Source organism: Hydra viridissima, unplaced genomic scaffold, assembly GCF_058129835.1.
Source record: "Hydra viridissima isolate aposymbiotic clone 2 unplaced genomic scaffold, HvirCarnegie_v1 scaffold_20, whole genome shotgun sequence".
Lineage (NCBI taxonomy): Eukaryota > Metazoa > Cnidaria > Hydrozoa > Anthoathecata > Hydridae > Hydra > Hydra viridissima.
In genome coordinates, this window is record NW_028324319.1 from 2,501 (window position 1) to 23,330 (window position 20,830).

Sequence of the window (20,830 nt, forward strand, 5' to 3'; positions counted from 1 at the left end):
CCTAACCCTAACCCTAACCCTAACCCTAACCCTAACCCTAACCCTAACCCTAACCCTAACCCTAACCCTAACCCTAACCCTAACCCTAACCCTAACCCTAACCCTAACCCTAACCCTAACCCTAACCCTAACCCTAACCCTAACCCTAACCCTAACCCTAACCCTAACCCTAACCCTAACCCTAACCCTAACCCTAACCCTAACCCTAACCCTAACCCTAACCCTAACCCTAACCCTAACCCTAACCCTAACCCTAACCCTAACCCTAACCCTAACCCTAACCCTAACCCTAACCCTAACCCTAACCCTAACCCTAACCCTAACCCTAACCCTAACCCTAACCCTAACCCTAACCCTAACCCTAACCCTAACCCTAACCCTAACCCTAACCCTAACCCTAACCCTAACCCTAACCCTAACCCTAACCCTAACCCTAACCCTAACCCTAACCCTAACCCTAACCCTAACCCTAACCCTAACCCTAACCCTAACCCTAACCCTAACCCTAACCCTAACCCTAACCCTAACCCTAACCCTAACCCTAACCCTAACCCTAACCCTAACCCTAACCCTAACCCTAACCCTAACCCTAACCCTAACCCTAACCCTAACCCTAACCCTAACCCTAACCCTAACCCTAACCCTAACCCTAACCCTAACCCTAACCCTAACCCTAACCCTAACCCTAACCCTAACCCTAACCCTAACCCTAACCCTAACCCTAACCCTAACCCTAACCCTAACCCTAACCCTAACCCTAACCCTAACCCTAACCCTAACCCTAACCCTAACCCTAACCCTAACCCTAACCCTAACCCTAACCCTAACCCTAACCCTAACCCTAACCCTAACCCTAACCCTAACCCTAACCCTAACCCTAACCCTAACCCTAACCCTAACCCTAACCCTAACCCTAACCCTAACCCTAACCCTAACCCTAACCCTAACCCTAACCCTAACCCTAACCCTAACCCTAACCCTAACCCTAACCCTAACCCTAACCCTAACCCTAACCCTAACCCTAACCCTAACCCTAACCCTAACCCTAACCCTAACCCTAACCCTAACCCTAACCCTAACCCTAACCCTAACCCTAACCCTAACCCTAACCCTAACCCTAACCCTAACCCTAACCCTAACCCTAACCCTAACCCTAACCCTAACCCTAACCCTAACCCTAACCCTAACCCTAACCCTAACCCTAACCCTAACCCTAACCCTAACCCTAACCCTAACCCTAACCCTAACCCTAACCCTAACCCTAACCCTAACCCTAACCCTAACCCTAACCCTAACCCTAACCCTAACCCTAACCCTAACCCTAACCCTAACCCTAACCCTAACCCTAACCCTAACCCTAACCCTAACCCTAACCCTAACCCTAACCCTAACCCTAACCCTAACCCTAACCCTAACCCTAACCCTAACCCTAACCCTAACCCTAACCCTAACCCTAACCCTAACCCTAACCCTAACCCTAACCCTAACCCTAACCCTAACCCTAACCCTAACCCTAACCCTAACCCTAACCCTAACCCTAACCCTAACCCTAACCCTAACCCTAACCCTAACCCTAACCCTAACCCTAACCCTAACCCTAACCCTAACCCTAACCCTAACCCTAACCCTAACCCTAACCCTAACCCTAACCCTAACCCTAACCCTAACCCTAACCCTAACCCTAACCCTAACCCTAACCCTAACCCTAACCCTAACCCTAACCCTAACCCTAACCCTAACCCTAACCCTAACCCTAACCCTAACCCTAACCCTAACCCTAACCCTAACCCTAACCCTAACCCTAACCCTAACCCTAACCCTAACCCTAACCCTAACCCTAACCCTAACCCTAACCCTAACCCTAACCCTAACCCTAACCCTAACCCTAACCCTAACCCTAACCCTAACCCTAACCCTAACCCTAACCCTAACCCTAACCCTAACCCTAACCCTAACCCTAACCCTAACCCTAACCCTAACCCTAACCCTAACCCTAACCCTAACCCTAACCCTAACCCTAACCCTAACCCTAACCCTAACCCTAACCCTAACCCTAACCCTAACCCTAACCCTAACCCTAACCCTAACCCTAACCCTAACCCTAACCCTAACCCTAACCCTAACCCTAACCCTAACCCTAACCCTAACCCTAACCCTAACCCTAACCCTAACCCTAACCCTAACCCTAACCCTAACCCTAACCCTAACCCTAACCCTAACCCTAACCCTAACCCTAACCCTAACCCTAACCCTAACCCTAACCCTAACCCTAACCCTAACCCTAACCCTAACCCTAACCCTAACCCTAACCCTAACCCTAACCCTAACCCTAACCCTAACCCTAACCCTAACCCTAACCCTAACCCTAACCCTAACCCTAACCCTAACCCTAACCCTAACCCTAACCCTAACCCTAACCCTAACCCTAACCCTAACCCTAACCCTAACCCTAACCCTAACCCTAACCCTAACCCTAACCCTAACCCTAACCCTAACCCTAACCCTAACCCTAACCCTAACCCTAACCCTAACCCTAACCCTAACCCTAACCCTAACCCTAACCCTAACCCTAACCCTAACCCTAACCCTAACCCTAACCCTAACCCTAACCCTAACCCTAACCCTAACCCTAACCCTAACCCTAACCCTAACCCTAACCCTAACCCTAACCCTAACCCTAACCCTAACCCTAACCCTAACCCTAACCCTAACCCTAACCCTAACCCTAACCCTAACCCTAACCCTAACCCTAACCCTAACCCTAACCCTAACCCTAACCCTAACCCTAACCCTAACCCTAACCCTAACCCTAACCCTAACCCTAACCCTAACCCTAACCCTAACCCTAACCCTAACCCTAACCCTAACCCTAACCCTAACCCTAACCCTAACCCTAACCCTAACCCTAACCCTAACCCTAATCCTAACCCTAACCCTAACCCTAACCCTAACCCTAACCCTTTAACCTTAACACTAAACTCCTGCTTGATATCCTCGTCCCCAGGTTTCCAAACCGTAACCCCAACCCCCTCTAATCCTAACCCCCTTACCCTCTAACTCTCCCCCCTCAAAAAAACAAAAAACATAAAAAAGCAAACAAAACGAAAAAAAACTTGCTTCCCTCCTCCCTTTTAGCTCTAGGATGCATTACCTTTTTGCCGCCCTCCGCTAGAAGGGAGTAGGGAGTAACGAAAGCTTGACATCAAAGTAGCGTTTCGTATGAGATTTGTTTGCCAAAATTTGAGCGTTTTTAAAAAAGCCAAGACTTCGTCAGAGGGGTTTCTTCTTTTCTCCTAAAGCTATCGATCGATTAAAAAGCTCAAAGCAAAGAAATTCAAAACAAAATACAAAAACGGGAAGTTTTAGTTTCTGCACCACAAGCCAAGCACTAGTTCAAACTGGAGATAATAAAAGGAAATCGAATGATCTCACTTCTCAAACCACTGAGCTGCCATTGGTTGGCTGTTTAATCGTTGCGATTGGTCGGCAGTTTTATCGTTGGAGACCATTGAGAGATATAAAAATAATTTTTTTTTTGAGCACAACATTAAACGTTAAATCGTTAGATGTTGTTATAAAGGCACCATTAGAATGCGATGTCCTCAAATATTTTCCTCGATATTTTAATAAGTAAAAAAAAACAAAACAAAGTCTTGCAACTGGCGAAAACTTTCAATAAGCAAACAAAGCAACAACTTTCCTTTCGAGTTTTTTACATTTTAAACAAAAGACAAACAAAGAAAAAAAACAAACAAAAACAAAAAAACAAAACAGAAAAGGGAGAATGAGTGAGTCGACTGATTTCGCTCAACTGTCTTAAACGAGAAGTCATAAACGTTTGCTTGTGCCAGCAAGTTGCAAATTAAGTTGTAAATGAACTGCACCGCAAAAACTTAACCACAGTTTATTAAGCATATTAAGCCTTTGCTGACATGTTAAGACATTTTAAGCCTTTGCTATTATCATGAGGCTTTTGCTCCACGAGCCAAAAAAATACGCTAGAGTTGACAAACTGCATCGCGGTCGAAAAGTGTAATTACGCCAACACTTTAATCCGTTTTAAGCATTTCGTTTTCGCACGAACAACAATTAAAGCAGCTCGTTGAGCTTAACGACGTTCGTATTTTTTTTCAAAGCCAAAACTTCGGCTATAAGTAGAGTAAAGAGGCACTTCGAAAAACAACAAAGCTGTTCGCAGTCGATAGCAACGAGCGACAACATCTCTGCGAGTCTGGCATCAAGGTAAACAGTTTTTTTACATTTCCATTTGTTAGTGCCACTTTTGTGTACATTATGTATTCAAAAATTTCTTGCGGACGCTAGATTTTTCGTTTTCAATGAACAACAGTTGCAACCTCTAGCCGTTTGCTAAAACAGCTTGCTAGGACAACCAAATCAATCATATGTTGTGAAAATTTCTTTTTGTTCAACTGACTAAGGAAGATCGAGCGAACGCTTTTTTTTTATATAACTTGTTTGTATCATATTGCTATTAAGAAAACAGCGTTGTGTATACTAAACGTGACATAATTGGCAATTATCCGTAACTAAAAATAAGATAGAAATTACAAACTTGATACCATATTTTAATTACTGTAACAAAACTAGACGTCATCGCGTGAGAAAATAAATGTTTATGACACATAACCTATTTTTTTGTTTTTTTTTTTCTTCTCTTTTTTCCTTTTAATCTCTTTTCTTTCGTCCAAAAAGCGTTTTGATTTTTGCCTCGCCACAAGCGATGAAATCGATAAAAAAACCTGCTCGGACATTCTCCATTCTCAACAACAAAAGCAATCGAAGTTCTAGCTCTCGAGCACGTGCGCCAACAGGTTGATGAAACCGTTCAAATATGCTCGATCGCTAGAATTTAAAAAAAAGAAACAAGCCAGAAACAAACCAAAATAAAAAAAACAAAAACAAAAATGAACATCTTTAGAACGCTTAAATTTTATAAAATATTTTCCTCTGCGTTTTTAACCAGCTAAACTGTCGTAAAGTTTTTTCGGTGCAGTTCATTTAAAAAACTTAGTTTTCAACTTTTAAACGTTTTAGACTTCTCGTTTAAGGCAGTCGAAAGAAATGAGTCGACTCACTCTCTCTCTCTCTCTCTCCCTTTTCGGTTTTGTTTTTGTTTACTTGTTTTTGTTTTTTCTTCGTTTGCTTTCGTTTGCCTTTGTTTGCTTTTGGAAAAGTTGTCGCCATGCGAGACTTAGTTTTTTTTTGGCTCAATTTGTGATTAAGTGAAGTTCTAGTCTTGAAAGTGTGCAAAGTGTGGGCCAATCTGGTGGCTGGAGTGATGACACGTGAATGCTGGAAATTCCAGACTTTGAGCGGATTCAGCGTACATAGAAAGAAAATGTAACATTCACGTGGGTCTCTCCTAAGCTTGCCATTGGTCGGTCTGCTGGCCTTAAGTACCCCCCCCCCCTCAACGTCACGTTTGCTCAACTTTCTCGGTCTTTGGCGCCCAAAGAAAGCTCGAGGAAGGATAAAAATGGCGAGGTTTCGGTACTGCGTTTTCTATTTTTCCTATTTGTTTTTGTTTGTTTGTTTGTTTCGTTTGTTTGTTTATTTATTTAATTGTATTTTTGTTTGTTTCGTTCGTTTGTTTGTTTGTTTGTTTCGTTTGCTTCGTTTGTTTCGTGATGTTTTGTTTTCCCTTCTTGATGGCACAAAACAGAAGCAAACAAGACTTTCGGTTATGTTCGGTTATATTCGGTTCAATAAAAGTTTGTTGGTTTCTGTACAACAACAACAACAAAAATCCCTCTGTCCCTCAAAAGCAGTTTCTCCTCTGTCCAAAAAGAAGAGCCTCTTTGTAATCGATCTTGTCTGAATGCAGCTCTCCTTTTGCCTATAGGTTTTTATTCCAACCCTTGTGTTGTTGTTAGTGCCATTGACACTTGTGTCAGCCATGTTGTTGTTATTGTTATACTCTGTAAAAGCAGTTGTTGCTGTTGTACTTGTTTGTTGTTTCTAAGGACACTGTTATTGCTGCTGTTAGCGCTGTTAGTAATCACCCACTTGGCTTGTATTTTTGTTTTTTGTTTTTGTTTTTTGTTTTATTTATAAACACTCTCTGAGTAAGTGATGCTGTTGCTGTTGTTGTTGTTATAGTTGCAATGAGTGTTTGTTAATGTTCCCCCACTTGGCTTGTATTTTTGTTTTCTGTTTTGTTTGTTTTTTTGTTTTTTTTTTTTTTTTTTCTCAACACTCTCTGAGTAAGTGATGCTGTTGCTGTAGTCGTTGTTATAGTTGCAATGAGTGTTTGTTAATGTTCACCAACTTGGCATGTTTATAATCTATTTTATTTTATCAACACTCTCTGAGTCAGTGATGGTGTTGCTGTTGCTGTTGTTCTTATTCTTATTATAGCTGCAATGAGTGTTTGTTAATGTTCACCAACTTGGCTTGTTTATAAATTATTTTATTTTATCAACACTCTCTGAGTCAGTGATGCTGATGGTGTTGTTGTTATTATGCTTGCAATAAGTGTTGTTAATGTTCACCCACTTTGCTTGTTTTGTTTGTGCTTTTGTTTTTGTTTATCAACACCCTTTGAGTCACTGATGCTGTTGCTGTTGGTGTTATTATAGTTGCAATGAGTGTTAATGTTCACCCACTTTGCTTGCTTTATTTGTTTGTTGTTGTTTTTTTATCAACACCCTGCGAGTTAGTGATGCTGTTGCTGCTTTTGTTATTTTACTTGTAGTTATAGTTGTTACTGTTTAGCCACTTTGCTTGTTTTTTAATCTGTTTTATTTTATCACCACTCTCTGAGTCAGTGATGATGTTGCTGATGCTGTTGTTGTTATTTTACTTGCAATGATAGCTGTTACTGTTCAGCCACTTTGCTTGTTTTTTTTGTTTGTTTGTTTGTTTGTTTGTTTTTTTATATATCCTCTGAGTTAGTGATGCTGTTGCTGATGCTGTTGTTGTTATTATGCTTTCAATGAGAGCTGTTACTGTTCACCCACTTTGTTTGTTTATAGTCTGTTTTATTTTATCAACACTCTCTGAGTCAGTGATGCTGATGCTGATGCTGTTGTTGTTATTATGCTTGCAGTGAGAGTTGTTACTGTTCACCCACTTTGCTTGTTTATTATCTATTTTATTTTGTCAACACTCTCTGAGTCAGTGATGCTGATGCTGTTGTTGTTATTATGCTTGCAATGAGAGTTGTTACTGTTCACCCAATTTGCTTGTTTTGTTTTTTTATTTGTTTTTTTTTTTTTTGTTTGTTTTTGTTTTGCTTGTTTTTTTTTATCAATACCCTCTGAGTCAGTGATGCTGTTGCTGTTGTTGTTGTTGTTGTTGTTGTTGTTGTTGTTGTTGTTGTTGTTGTTATACATGCAATGATTGTTGTTACGGTTCAGCCACATTGCTTGTTTTTTTAATCTGTTTTGTTTTGTCAACACTCTCTGAGTCAGTGATGCTGATGCTGTTGTTATTATGCTTGCAATGAGAGTTGTTACTGTTGTAGTTATGTCTGTCATTTGTCCTTGTTAGCAAGTTCTATTTGCCCTCTCTTGCCTTTTTTCAACACAGTTTCTTTCTTTGAGTCATATGGTTGCGAGATCCTCTCAAACTCCATCTCTTTATTTATTTGTTTCTTTTTTTTTTTTTTTCTCATTCTCCTTCTCATAATAGCAATCACTGCTGCCACCATGCATGTAATGCTAGTTGCTCTCATTCTTTTTCATTTGCTAGTGGAAACTTTGTTTCTTCTTGTTGCTCTCTTTTCTTTCTTTTTTCTCTTTTGCAGAGGATTCGAAAAAACACAGCTCTTCCCTGCAGTTGTAAACATTCCAGGATTGGATGCAGGCAGAAGAAAAACACTCTCACTAACTGTTTTCTTTTTTTTAGCATAAACCGTTGCAAACAAACACCTGAACATGTCTTCTTCACAAGAAAACAACACTGTTGTTGCCCCTTCTCCGAACTCTAAAGCGAAAAAAAAGAAAAGAAGGCAGTCACAAGAACAGAGAGACTTAAAGCTCAAAAACAAAGTCAGGGCCGCATTAGTTGCAGCGTGTGGCTCCGTAAACAGGGTTGTACCTTTCTATGGTACCAAGAAGAGGTACGCTGTTAGCTGTCCGATGCCTTTGTGCAAACATTCCTCCACAAGCATTAAAAGACACTTGACTAAAAAAGATCATTCTTGGACTTTGGATGAAGCTTCCATCTTTTACTCTGCAATGGTCAGGAAGTTTCAGCATGCTCGTCTCGAACGCAAGTCCGGCTGTCCAAAACCTTACCCCTGTTTGCAATGTTGGAAGTATTACGACCGACTGGACATACACTTGAAAGAGACTCATTTCTACGATTCCAAGACGATCAAACAAAAGATTGCAGAGGCAAAGCGGTACGACAACGACAAGCTCTATGTCCCTCAATTTATTCGACCTGCCTTCTTTGGTATTAAGCCAGTAGCTGAACAAGCGTCTGCATCAGGCTCTGCATCCTCTGCTCCTGGGCCTTCCTCCTCTTTTTCTTCTCCGGTTCTTTCCTCTGATCCTCTTTTAAGCTTGCCCTCATCAGTTGCTGGTTCGTCCGAGGCTCCTTCTGCAAACCACTGCACCTCTGTAGAAAACAAAGAGCTGAACACCGAATCCGTCCTAGACTCTGATTTTAATTGCTTAAAGCACTTGGTTTCCAACTCCTCCGTCTTGACAGAAGATAAGAGACTCTTGTTTCAGCTGGACAAAGATGCTTTTCACTTTTATTACCAGTCAGCAGATGAGCTCTTCAGAGATTTTGAAAAGTGGCTTGTGGTAGCCAACAACAACACTTTGTCACAAGCAAAGATCTACAAAAATGCAGTTGTTGAAATATTGACATGTTGTGACAGCACGCTGACGCTGCACCCGAACGCTCTCACCAATTCCAACGTTTTGGAGGATAGATACTTTTCCATGCACTTTAAAAACATTCAGCTCAATTCCAAGCTGAGTGAACTTGACCAAACAAAAGCCATGTCTTGTCACACGTTGTACAACCGCCTCGTCTACCTTTGTCTCCTGTTTCGTTTCAGTGAAGCCAGGAATGTCTATTTCGGACTTTCTCATGAGGCCATCCGACGTTTGCGCTGCAAGGTGGAGGAGTTACAAAAAGTGCTGAGGCCCTTTCGTTCTTTGAGGAGGAGCCTTGTGAAAAGCAAAAAATGCATCAACATCATCAATGTCAGTTTGCTGACCGAATATGGCAAGTCTGCATACGTAAGAGAGTTAGTGGAATCGATTAGAAAGCCGTCTCTTACACCGACTAGAGACAATGCTGTGTCTCTACGAAACCATCTTCTGCTCTCTGTCACTGTAATTAACAGTTTAAGAAAATCTAACATTGCTCTTTTAAACATTAGAGACTACATGGCTGCTGAGAAGAGTGAGTGTGGATATTGCATTGTGCAAGAGCGCTACAAAACAGCATACAAGTACGGAGCCAAAAACATTCTAGTGCCGAACGACTTGAAAGTGTTGATCGATATTTATTTGCTGAGATACAGAGACCTTCTTGTCAACGACTCTCACTACATGGCTGCAGACACCAAGACTGTTTTGGAGTTGAGCGACTGCTACAGGCCCCTTTTTCCATCGATGAGACCCAACAAAGACGAATGTGTGACACTCGGTGCAACTAGAGTGCCTGTTTACCAGATGGGTTCCTCTGCTATCTCCTCTTGCCTGACGTCCTGCTTCAGAAAAAGCCAAGTAAACATTCCCATGAAGCGTCTTACTCCCACTTGCATTCGCGGTTCGATAGCCACTTACTTTGCCAACAACAGCAAAGAAGATCGCGAGCGGTTCGCTACACTCTACATGAAGCACAGCAGGAACACAATGGATAGCTTTTATGTGTCCCAGTGGAACGCTGCAGAGGAGTTGCGCTTTGCCCTGGGCATCGGACAGTCCTTCGGAGTCATAGAGTCTTTGACTGTTGAAAAGTCTGAGAGACCACCAAAGAAGGAGAAGGATGTGATGGACTGGCTCCAAACTAATGCAGAGGAGTACGGTTTTCATGAGGTTGAGGACATCTTTGAGGAAGATTTAGACTCCGGTTCTGACTCTGAAGAATGTGCTGCTACTTTCAGCTGTACCACAGTGGTTCCGTTTGCTCCAGCTGTAGAAAACAATGTTCCTTTAGAGGATAGCAACGACCATGCTGTAGATTTCTTGTGTGAACCTACCTCAACTCCTGTTTCGTCTGTTCCATCTGAACAAACAATCGCTGGTCCAGTTCTTGAACTATCCCCTGCTCTTGCACAACTAGTTCCTAATGAACAAACTGTTTGTATGGATGTAGATCAGACTCTAGCTGTTCCTGTTGGCACAGCTTGTTCTCCTCTTGCATTAACATTATTTCCTGATGAACCGGATTTTATTGAACACCATGCAAATCTTTCTCCAGTTTACTTTAGTGAGCAAGTGGTTGCCAAACCTGTTTCTGCTTCTCCTTCTCAGCAAGTCGCTTTCTGTCCTTCAAAAGAGGTCTTTTCTGTTCCTCTGACTCCTAGCCTTGTTGCTTTTCAGCAAACATTGGCCAAACCCAGTTTGTTTCTTTCATCTGATCCAGTTTCAGCTGTTCCAGTCCAACAGGCTGGTACTGTTCTTGCAAAGCAGCTCTCACCTTATGCTGTTCAATCTGTTGGTAGCCTATTTAGCCAAAGTCTTGCCTCTACATCCAGAGGTAAATTCTTTTTGATTTTTGATTTTTGATTTTTATGCAAATCTCAACAAGCTTTCAAAAAATGAAAATGCCCAAATCAACTCCTTGCCCTATTTTTATTGTTAAAGCTGTAAAAAAAACAAAACAAACCAAAAAAACAACACAGAAGTGTGTATGTATTTGTTGCAGGACTAATTCTGTGATTGCTTAAATGTTTATACAAGTGAATGATACTTAAACTGATTATGTTTTAGAAGTAAAAGATCCAAGAAGAAAAAAAATCAAGTTGGAAATGCCATCTTTCACTCAAGAACTCATCGGTAATGTAAAACCTAATTTATACAAAGATATATAAACACAAACCTCTTCTTGCACAATTTCAGATGGTTAACTGTTAACAAAAACTAGCCATCATTGCTAAGTGCACTTTTAGAAAGTTGTGTCTACCCGATTTCTAATGATGAAGTTAGAAACATGACCGTTAGAAATCATGCACAGCTTGTTATCATCTCTAACACTTAGAAACTGTTGATGGTTTTTATGAATTAGAAAAATGAACATGGTTTTATTTTATTTCAGGATCAACTCAGCCAAGAACAAAGGAAAACAAAGCAGAAGTTAGCCAATGCCATTTAGGTAATCTTTCAAAAACCAGTTATTGCTATCAGTGCAAACAATAAGGTCAACAAAAAAAAAATAAATAAAAAAAAAAACAGAATAAATCTTGTCTTACTTCAGAACCAAATGAATATTTGATTTAATCACTTTGTGTTATGACTTGAGTTTGTAAAATTTTAGATGAAATAGTTGAAAAGCTGAATGCTTGCCCTGGCCACAACGAATGGTTCAACACCAGAAGTTTTCCACGATGTGCAGCTTTGGTGTTGGCATACATCTTGCAAGACGTGTTTACAGATGTAAGCTCAAGTTGCTCGTACAAAGATTACCTTGGCATCTTGGCAAATCATAGCAGTGACAAGCTCATTCATGTCTTGCAAAAGTACTCCTACCAAAGCCATATTAAAGACAAAATTAAAAACATGAAGCTAAAAATTCAAAAAGAGGGTAGTTTAGAAAAGTTTGTTCAATATGGCAATATCGTGAGACCATTTATGTAGTTTAGATAAGTTTGTTCAGTTTGGCAATAAAGATGGGCCTTTTGTGTAGTTTGTTTTATCTATGCTTTTGCAAATATTTTTATCTGTTTCGCTAAAGACATAATAAACAAGAAGTTCTGTTAAACTGTTCTCACATTTCTTATTTAAAGATAGTTCAAACTTTTTTTTATCTTTAAAAAAAAAAGAAGTCGTTTTGTTATTCTGTGAAAACTTTTAATAGAGTTGCATTTAGAATTACTTCTGATGTTTTTAAGAGTTTGTTAAAAAGCAAAATAATATTTCCTGTGATGTTAAACTGCATAAGTGAAATTTAAAAAAGGAAAACTGCTCCAAACATTTTTCGGAAAAAGAAATCAAAACGTTCCTTATTTTAAAAGATCTAGACATCCATTTCTTCTTCAGCAAAATAGCGAGGCTTTTTTATGAACTCTTACTCTCTATTTTTTCATATATTTACACAAAGGATTTTATTTAGTTCAATGTAAACATACATAGAAGTATATTATGTTTTTTGTTTGTTTGTTTTTTTTTATGCAGTCTAACTTTTGTTTCACTTCTATTTTATTTTACGTTTATCTTGTATTTTATCATGCCTTATTGGTTTTTGCGTTTTGTGATGTCAAGCTGCGTAAGCTAAACTTAAAAGAGGAAAACTACGCTAACTTTTCTTTGAAAAAATATTCAAAAAGTACCTTAAACGAAAGAGAAAGCACACGAATCTTGCCATTCAATTCTTCTTCTGCAAAGTAGCGAGGCTTTTTATGTACTTTTGCTCTCTAATTTATCTCTATTTACGCAAAGGGTTTTATTTCAATGTAAACACGTATAAAAGAATACTTTGTTAAAAATAATTTTAAAGGAGTTGCGTAAAAAAAACGTCTGAATAAAGTTTCTTTACAAAAACAAACAACTAAGAAACAAGCGCGCCTAAGAAAAACCAGATCGCGATTCACTAAGTCAATAGACGAAAGAAACAAACTTTAAAAGGTCTTTCTAGACAACAAATTCTATTTTTGGCAATGCAGTTTTTGTATTTATGCAACCTAACTTTTGTTTGACTTCTATTTTATTTTACGTTTACCTTGTATTTTATCTTGCCTTTTTGTGTTTTGTGATGTCAAGCTACATAATCTAAACTTAAAAGAAGGAAACTAGGCTAACTTTTCTAGTAGAATATTATGTTGTTGGTTTTGTATGCAGCCTAACTTTAGTTTCATCTATATTTTATTATTTTGCGTTTATCTTATATTTTATCTTGTCTTTTTGAGTTTTGTATTTTGTGATGTCAAGCTACATAATTTAAACTTAAAAGAAGAAAACTAGGCTAACTTTTCTTTGAAAAATTGTTCAAAAACTACCTTACACCGATAGAGATAGCTCACGAATTTAAAAAGTTGCATCTATTCATCTTCTTCTTCAGCAAAGTAAAGCTTTTTATGCACTTTTACTCTCTAACTTACCTATATTTGCGTAAAGGATTTTATTTAATTCAATTTAAACATAACTAGTAGAATATTATGTTGTTGGTTTTGTATGCAGCCTAACTTTAGTTTCATCTATATTTTATTTTGCGTTTATCTTATATTTTATCTTGTCTTTTTGAGTTTTATATTTTGTGATGTCAAGCTACATAAGCTAAACTTTAAAGAGGAAATTTACGCTAACCTGTCTTTGAAAAACTATTCAAAAACTACCTTTAACAAAGTAGCGAGGCTTTTTATGCGTTTTTACTCTCTAACATACCTATTTTTGCGCAAAGGATTTTATTTAATTCAATTTAAACATGCCTAGTAGATTATTATGTTGTTGGTTTTTTATGCAGCCTAACTTTAGCTACATCTATTTTTCATTTTACGTTTGTCTTATATTTTATTTTATCTTTTTGTGTTCTGTGATGTCAAGCTACATAAGCTAATGTTAAAAGAGGAAAGCTGCGCTAACCTTTCTTTGAAAAACTATTCGAAATCTATTTTTGAGATAATCTAGATTTAAAAGAGGAACACTACGCTAATTTTGCTTTGAAAAAACTCTCGAAAACTAACTTATTCGATAGAGATAGCACACAAATTTAAAAAATTGTATCTACTCATCCACTTCTTCTACAGCAAAGTACTGAGGCTTTTTATGCACTTTTATTCTCTAACATACCTATATTTGCGCAAAGGATTTTATTTAACTCAATGTAAACATACATAGAAGAGTATTGTTACCCGTTTATTTTATGCAGCCTAACTTTAGTTTCGTCTATGCTTTATATTGCGTTTACCTTATATTTTATCTTGCCTTTGTTAGTTTTGTGTTTTGTTATGTCAAGCTTCATAATCTAATCTTAAAAGGGGAAAACTGCGCTAACTTTTCTTTGAAAAAGTACTCAAAAAGGACCTAAATCGATATAGATAGCTCACGATTTTAAAAAGTTGCATATAGTCATCTTCTTTTTCAGCAAAGTATCGAGGCTTTTTATGGATTTTTACTCTCTTATTTACCCAAATTTGCGCAAAGGACATTATTTAATTCAACTTAAACATGCCTAGTAGATTATTATGTTGTTGGTTTTTTATGCAGTCTAAACTTTGTTTCATCTATATTTTACGATTAACTTATATTTTATCTTGCCTTTTTGAGCTTTGTGTTTTGTGATGTCAAGCTACATAGTCTAAACATAAAAGAGGAAAACTACGCTAAACTTGCTTTGAAAAACTACTCAAAAACTACCTTTAACAAAGTAGCGAGGCTTTTCATGCACTTTTACTCTCTAACATACCTACATTTGCGCAAAGGATTTTATTTAATTCAATTTAAACATGCCTAGTAGATTATTATGTTGTTGGTTTTTTATGCAGCCTAACTTTAGTTTCATCTATATTATGTTTTAGGTTTATCATATATTTTATCTTTTCTTTTTGAGTTTTGAGTTTTGTGATGCCAAGCAACTTAAGCTAAACTTAAAAGTGGAATGCTACGCTAACCTTTCTTTGAAAATCTATTCATAAACTACCCTAGACAAAAGCTAGATTTAAAAGAGGAAAACTACACTATTTTTACTTTGAAAAAACTTTCGAAAACTACCTTAATCGATAGAGATAGCACACGATTTTAAAAAATTGCATATAGTCATCCACTTCTTCTGCAGCAAAGTAGCGAGGCTCTTTATGCACTTTTTCTCACTAGTTTGCTTATATTTACGCAAAAGAATTCATTTAATTCAATCCAAACATATATAGAAGATTATTATTTCACCTACATTTTATTTTACGATTAACTTTTATATTACCTTTCCTTTTAGTGTTTTGTGTTTTGTGATGTCAAGCTACATAAGCTAAACTTTAAAGAGGAAAACTACGCTAAGCTTTCTTTGAAAAACTATTCAAAAACTACCTTAAACAAAGTAGCGAGGCTTTTTATGCACTTTTACTCTCTAACATACCTACATTTGCGCCTAGGGTTTTATTAGATTCTAGTAGATTATTACGTTGTTGTTTTTTTATGCAGTCTAACTTTAGCTTCATCTATATTTTATTTTACGTTTATCTTATATTTTATTTTGTCTTTTTGAGTTTTGTGTTTTGTGATGTCAAGCTACATAAGCTAAACTTAAAAGAGGAAAGCTACGCTAACCTTTCTTTGAAAAGCTGTTCAAAAACTACCTTAGACATAATCTAGATTTAAAAGAGGAAGACTACGCTATTTTTGCTTTGAAAAAACTTTCGAAAACTACCTTAATCGATAGAGATAGCACAGGATTTTAAAAAGTTGTATCTAGTCATCCACTTCTTTCACAGCAAAGTAGCGAGGCTTTCTATGCACTTTTACTCTCTAACATACCTATTTTTGCGCAAAGGATTTTATTTAATTCAATTTAAACATGCCTAGTAGATTATTATGTTGTTGGTTTTTTATGCAGCCTAACTTCAGCTACATCTATTTTTCATTTTACGTTTGTCTTATATTTTATTTTATCTTTTTGTGTTCTGTGATGTCAAGCTACATAAGCTAAACTTTAAAGAGGAAAACTACGCTAACCTTTCTTTGAAAAACTATTCAAAAAGGACCTAAATCGATATAGATAGCTCACGATTTTAAAAAGTTGCATATAGTCATCTTCTTCTTCAGCAAAGTATCGAGGCTTTTTATGGATTTTTACTCTCTTATTTACCCAAATTTGCGCAAAGGACTTTACTTAATTCAACTTAAACATGTCTAGTAGATTATTAAGTTGTTTGTTTTTTATGCAGCCTAACTTTAGTTTCATTTATATTTTATTTTACGTTTATCTGATATTTTATCTTGTCTTTTTGTGTGTTGTTTTGTCAAGCTACATAAGCTAAACTTAAAAGTGGAAAACTACGCTAACCTTTCTTTGAAAATCTATTCAAAAACTGCCATAGACATAAGCTAGATTTAAAAGAGGAAGACTACGCTATTTATGCTTTTAAAAAACTTTCGAAAAATACCTTAATCCATTGAGATAGTACACGAATTTACAAAGTTGTATCTAGTCATCCACTTCTTCTATAGCAAAGTAGCGAGGCTTTTTATGCACTTTTGCGTTCTAATTTATCTCTGTTTACGCATATGGTTTTTGTTTATTTCTATGTAATGAAATACAAAAGAGTATTTTGTTAAAGATTATGCTGCAGGAGCTGCGTAAAAAAACTCTGGCGACCTTGCCTCAAGAAAAAAGCAACTGAAAGACATGTGCGCCTTAGAAAATTCAAATCGCGATTCACCAAATTAAAAGACGAAAAGAACGAACTTTAAAAGCTCTCACTAGACATTTGTGTTTATGATAGGCAATGCAGTTTTTGATTTTATGCAGCCTAACATTTTTTTCATCTATATCTTATTTTACGTTTATCTTATACTTTATCTTGCCTTTTTGAGTTTAGTATTTTATGATGTCATGCTAAATAAACTATACTTTGCTAATTTTTATTTGAAAAAATATTCAAAAACTACCTGAATTATAAGCTAGATCTAAAAGAGGAAAACTACGCTAACTTTTCTTTAAAAAAATATTTAAAAACTACCTTAAACATAAGCTATATCCAAAAGAGGAAAACTATGCCAACTTTTCTTTAAAAAAAAATTTAAAAACTACCTTAAACATAAGCTAGATCTAAAAGAGGAAAACTACGCTAACATTTCTTTGAAAAAATATTCGAAAACTACCTTTAAACATGATTTAGATTTAATAGATGAAAACTACGCTAACATTTCTTTGAAAAAACATTCAAAAACTACCTTTAAACATGATTTAGATTTAATAGATGAAAACTACGCTAACATTTCTTTGAAAAAATATTCAAAAAGTACCTTAATCGAAAGAGATAGCACACGAAATTAAAAAGTTGCATCTAGTCATCCGTTTCTTCTTCATCAAAGTAGCGAGGCGTTTATGCACTTTTTATTCTCTAATTTATCTCTACTTACGCAAATGGCTTTTGTTTATTTCAATGTAAAACTTTTCAAAAGAGTATTTTGTTAAAGATTATGCTGCAGGGGCTGTGTAAGAAAACTCTGGTGACCTTTCTTTTTGAAAAAGCAACTAAAGTAGATGTGCGCCTAAGAAAATCCAAATTGCGATTCACTAAATTAAAAGACATATACAACAAACTTTAAAAGTGAAACTATTTTTACAAGCGTATTTGGTAAAGATGAAATGTTCTTATGACATTTTAACGTTACGAAAAGGATTTTCTTCTGTTCAAATATTTATTACAATTTAAAGTGTTAAATAATGTTACAGAAACGACCTAAAACGCCTGTTGTATTAATTTAAACGAACAAAATAGATAAAAAAAAAGAAAAACTATCATTAAAAAAAAAAAAGAAAAAAAGAAAAGAAATAGAAGTTGAGGAAAAATAAAAATAAGAACTTCTAACAAAGAGCTCTTCTTTTTATTTTTCAGATTTTAGATGCTTAATTCCTTGAATGAAAAGTTGAACTGATGACCCACTACTAAGGTTGTTCCAAGCCTTCCGTTCTCAAACTAGGCCATTCTGAGAGGCTGTTTGATTAAGTACCGTTGATAGTAGTATCGCACGTAAGAGACTTCTAAAACTCTGATTATTAATTCCTTGAATGAAGAGATGACTTCATACTCACTAACGAGGTTGTTCTTAGCCATCCATTCTTAAACTAAGCAAAACAGTGAAGTTGTTTGATTAAGTATCACAGTTTGCTGATTTGCACATGCACCATTGCCGAAACTGTGATGCTTGGTTCCTTGATTGGATTGAAGAAGCTCATCACCATGCTTTTTACAAGCTGTCCGTTGTTATGTTTTGCAATTCAGTGGTTCTGTTTTGCAATTCATTTTCTGTTTGTTTAAGTATCATCGATGGTGGTGTCGTGCATGCAAACTTTCCGAAACTCTGATGCTTGTTTTTCTTGAATGGAGAGATGAGCTTATACTTTAGGTGACTTTTAAAACTGCAGTAATTAGTGCCTCGAATGGAAAAACGAACTCATACATTACAGACCAAGGTTGTTCCTGGCCATCCGTTAACATATTAGGCAACAGTACAGCGAGGCTGTTTGATTTACAAGCTTTTGTCGTTTCGAGAAATCACTACATTAAGCATTCGATGGTGATACACGACTGATGGCCAGGTTCTGATTTTCGAATGAAAAGAAGAGTCGCATCCGACCACCGGTCGGCTTTCGACGCAAAACAGCTGTACACACTCGTCCAACGTCCAGTGACTAACTGTTGCAACGAGAAAGTTAGCTTTATTTGTCGTGCAGATTGTCCGCTTTGACGTAAAATGCTAGAAATTTGCTGAACGCTCGGTTTGCGCCGCCCAAGATTCATTCTGTTTCTGCGTTGCCAGCGTCTGTCGGCTAAATACAACTGTAGACTCCGCGCAAGCTTTTTCACCGCAAAAGTTGTACAGAGCCACACCGAAGGCTAAAATCGACTTTAAGGTCGAAGGTTAAAATCGACCCTAGAGGTTTGAAAACGACGTCACGAAATTTTCAAGACATCATCGAAGAAAATTACGGCGGCCAGATGCAACTCTTAGTACTAACTCTACTAATCTTAGTACGTTAAGCATTCCAGTCGAGAGATCAGACGTTTTTTCGTCACCTAAGAGACCGGCCGATGCGTTTGCGACGCTGCGGAAAGAAAGAAGATGGCAAACCACAGGGTTGTTACCGTAACAAACCTCCGTGAGTACCTCCATCTCGAGTGGCTTTTAAAGAAACGTTCGTTTTAAACTCAAAGGGATGGTTGTTAAAGCTCACAAACGCCTGGTTAACGATTTTCTAACGGCAGACACCGTGTTTACAATGGATACAGACCGATTAACTGAGCCCAAAGCGCAAGATCTATCAGAAAACTCCTCTAGGTCGATGCAACGAGACGACTAGACACGTGCGTCTAAAGGCATTTTACAATTGAAGGACGCCCCTCGTGGGCCCTTTAACCTTAACACTAAACTCCTGCTTGATATCCTCGTCCCCAGGTTTCCAAACCGTAACCCCAACCCCCTCTAATCCTAACCCCCTTACCCTCTAACTCTCCCCCCTCAAAAAAACAAAAAACATAAAAAAGCAAACAAAACGAAAAAAAACTTGCTTCCCTCCTCCCTTTTAGCTCTAGGATGCAATACCTTTTTGCCGCCCTCCGCTAGAAGGGAGTAGGGAGTAACGAAAGCTTGACATCAAAGTAGCGTTTCGTATGAGATTTGTTTGCCAAAATTTGAGCGTTTTTAAAAAAGCCAAGACTTCGTCAGAGGGGTTTCTTCTTTTCTCCTAAAGCTATCGATCGATTAAAAAGCTCAAAGCAAAGAAATTCAAAACAAAATACAAAAACGGGAAGTTTTAGTTTCTGCACCACAAGCCAAGCACTAGTTCAAACTGGAGATAATAAAAGGAAATCGAATGATCTCACTTCTCAAACCACTGAGCTGCCATTGGTTGGCTGTTTAATCGTTGCGATTGGTCGGCAGTTTTATCGTTGGAGACCATTGAGAGATATAAAAATAATTTTTTTTTTGAGCACAACATTAAACGTTAAATCGTTAGATGTTGTTATAAAGGCACCATTAGAATGCGATGTCCTCAAATATTTTCCTCGATATTTTAATAAGTAAAAAAAAACAAAACAAAGTCTTGCAACTGGCGAAAACTTTCAATAAGCAAACAAAGCAACAACTTTCCTTTCGAGTTTTTTACATTTTAAACAAAAGACAAACAAAGAAAAAAAACAAACAAAAACAAAAAAACAAAACAGAAAAGGGAGAATGAGTGAGTCGACTGATTTCGCTCAACTGTCTTAAACGAGAAGTCATAAACGTTTGCTTGTGCCAGCAAGTTGCAAATTAAGTTGTAAATGAACTGCACCGCAAAAACTTAACCACAGTTTATTAAGCATATTAAGCCTTTGCTGACATGTTAAGACATTTTAAGCCTTTGCTATTATCATGAGGCTTTTGCTCCACGAGCCAAAAAAATACGCTAGAGTTGACAAACTGCATCGCGGTCGAAAAGTGTAATTACGCCAACACTTTAATCCGTTTTAAGCATTTCGTTTTCGCACGAACAACAATTAAAGCAGCTCGTTGAGCTTAACGACGTTCGTATTTTTTTTCAAAGCCAAAACTTCGGCTATAAGTAGAGTAAAGAGGCACTTCGAAAAACAACAAAGCTGTTCGCAGTCGATAGCAACGAGCGACAACATCTCTGCGAGTCTGGCATCAAGGTAAACAGTTTTTTTACATTTCCATTTGTTAGTGCCACTTTTGTGTACATTATGTATTCAAAAATTTCTTGCGGACGCTAGATTTTTCGTTTTCAATGAACAACAGTTGCAACCTCTAGCCGTTTGCTAAAACAGCTTGCTAGGACAACCAAATCAATCATATGTTGTGAAAATTTCTTTTTGTTCAACTGACTAAGGAAGATCGAGCGAACGCTTTTTTTTTATATAACTTGTTTGTATCATATTGCTATTAAGAAAACAGCGTTGTGTATACTAAACGTGACATAATTGGCAATTATCCGTAACTAAAAATAAGATAGAAATTACAAACTT

At 37.3% G+C, this 20,830-nt stretch overlaps 1 protein-coding gene and 1 long non-coding RNA gene across 2 annotated transcripts; one reads left to right on the forward strand and one right to left on the reverse strand.

Moving 5' to 3' along the window:
- The first annotated feature begins 5,388 nt into the window (after positions 1-5,388).
- Positions 5,389-11,898, forward strand: LOC149876399 (uncharacterized). Its single transcript, XM_090075307.1, has 5 exons — positions 5,389-5,511; positions 7,870-10,689; positions 10,923-10,988; positions 11,248-11,304; positions 11,467-11,898. Exons 2-5 carry the CDS (start codon positions 7,899-7,901, stop codon positions 11,784-11,786), a joined length of 3,234 nt encoding a protein of 1,077 aa, XP_089931433.1. The 5' UTR covers positions 5,389-5,511; positions 7,870-7,898; the 3' UTR covers positions 11,787-11,898.
- LOC149876400 (uncharacterized) lies at positions 7,743-12,547 on the reverse strand. Its single transcript, XR_016448692.1, has 3 exons — positions 12,479-12,547; positions 8,062-11,674; positions 7,743-7,947 (listed from the first exon to the last, which is right to left on the reverse strand). It is a non-coding gene; the product is annotated as an uncharacterized LOC149876400 (long non-coding RNA).
- Between the last annotated feature and the right edge of the window lie 8,283 nt (positions 12,548-20,830).

What these genes read in the sequence shown, in the direction of transcription:
- LOC149876399 (XM_090075307.1), top strand. Translation starts at nt 7,899, where the DNA reads ATGTCTTCTTCACAAGAAAACAACACTGTTGTTGCCCCTTCTCCGAAC. An exon ending in TCTTGCCTCTACATCCAGAG is followed by an intron (nt 10,690 to 10,922) that starts GTAAATTCTTTT and finishes ATTATGTTTTAG; the next exon opens with AAGTAAAAGATCCAAGAAGA. An exon ending in AGTTAGCCAATGCCATTTAG is followed by an intron (nt 11,305 to 11,466) that starts GTAATCTTTCAA and finishes GTAAAATTTTAG; the next exon opens with ATGAAATAGTTGAAAAGCTG.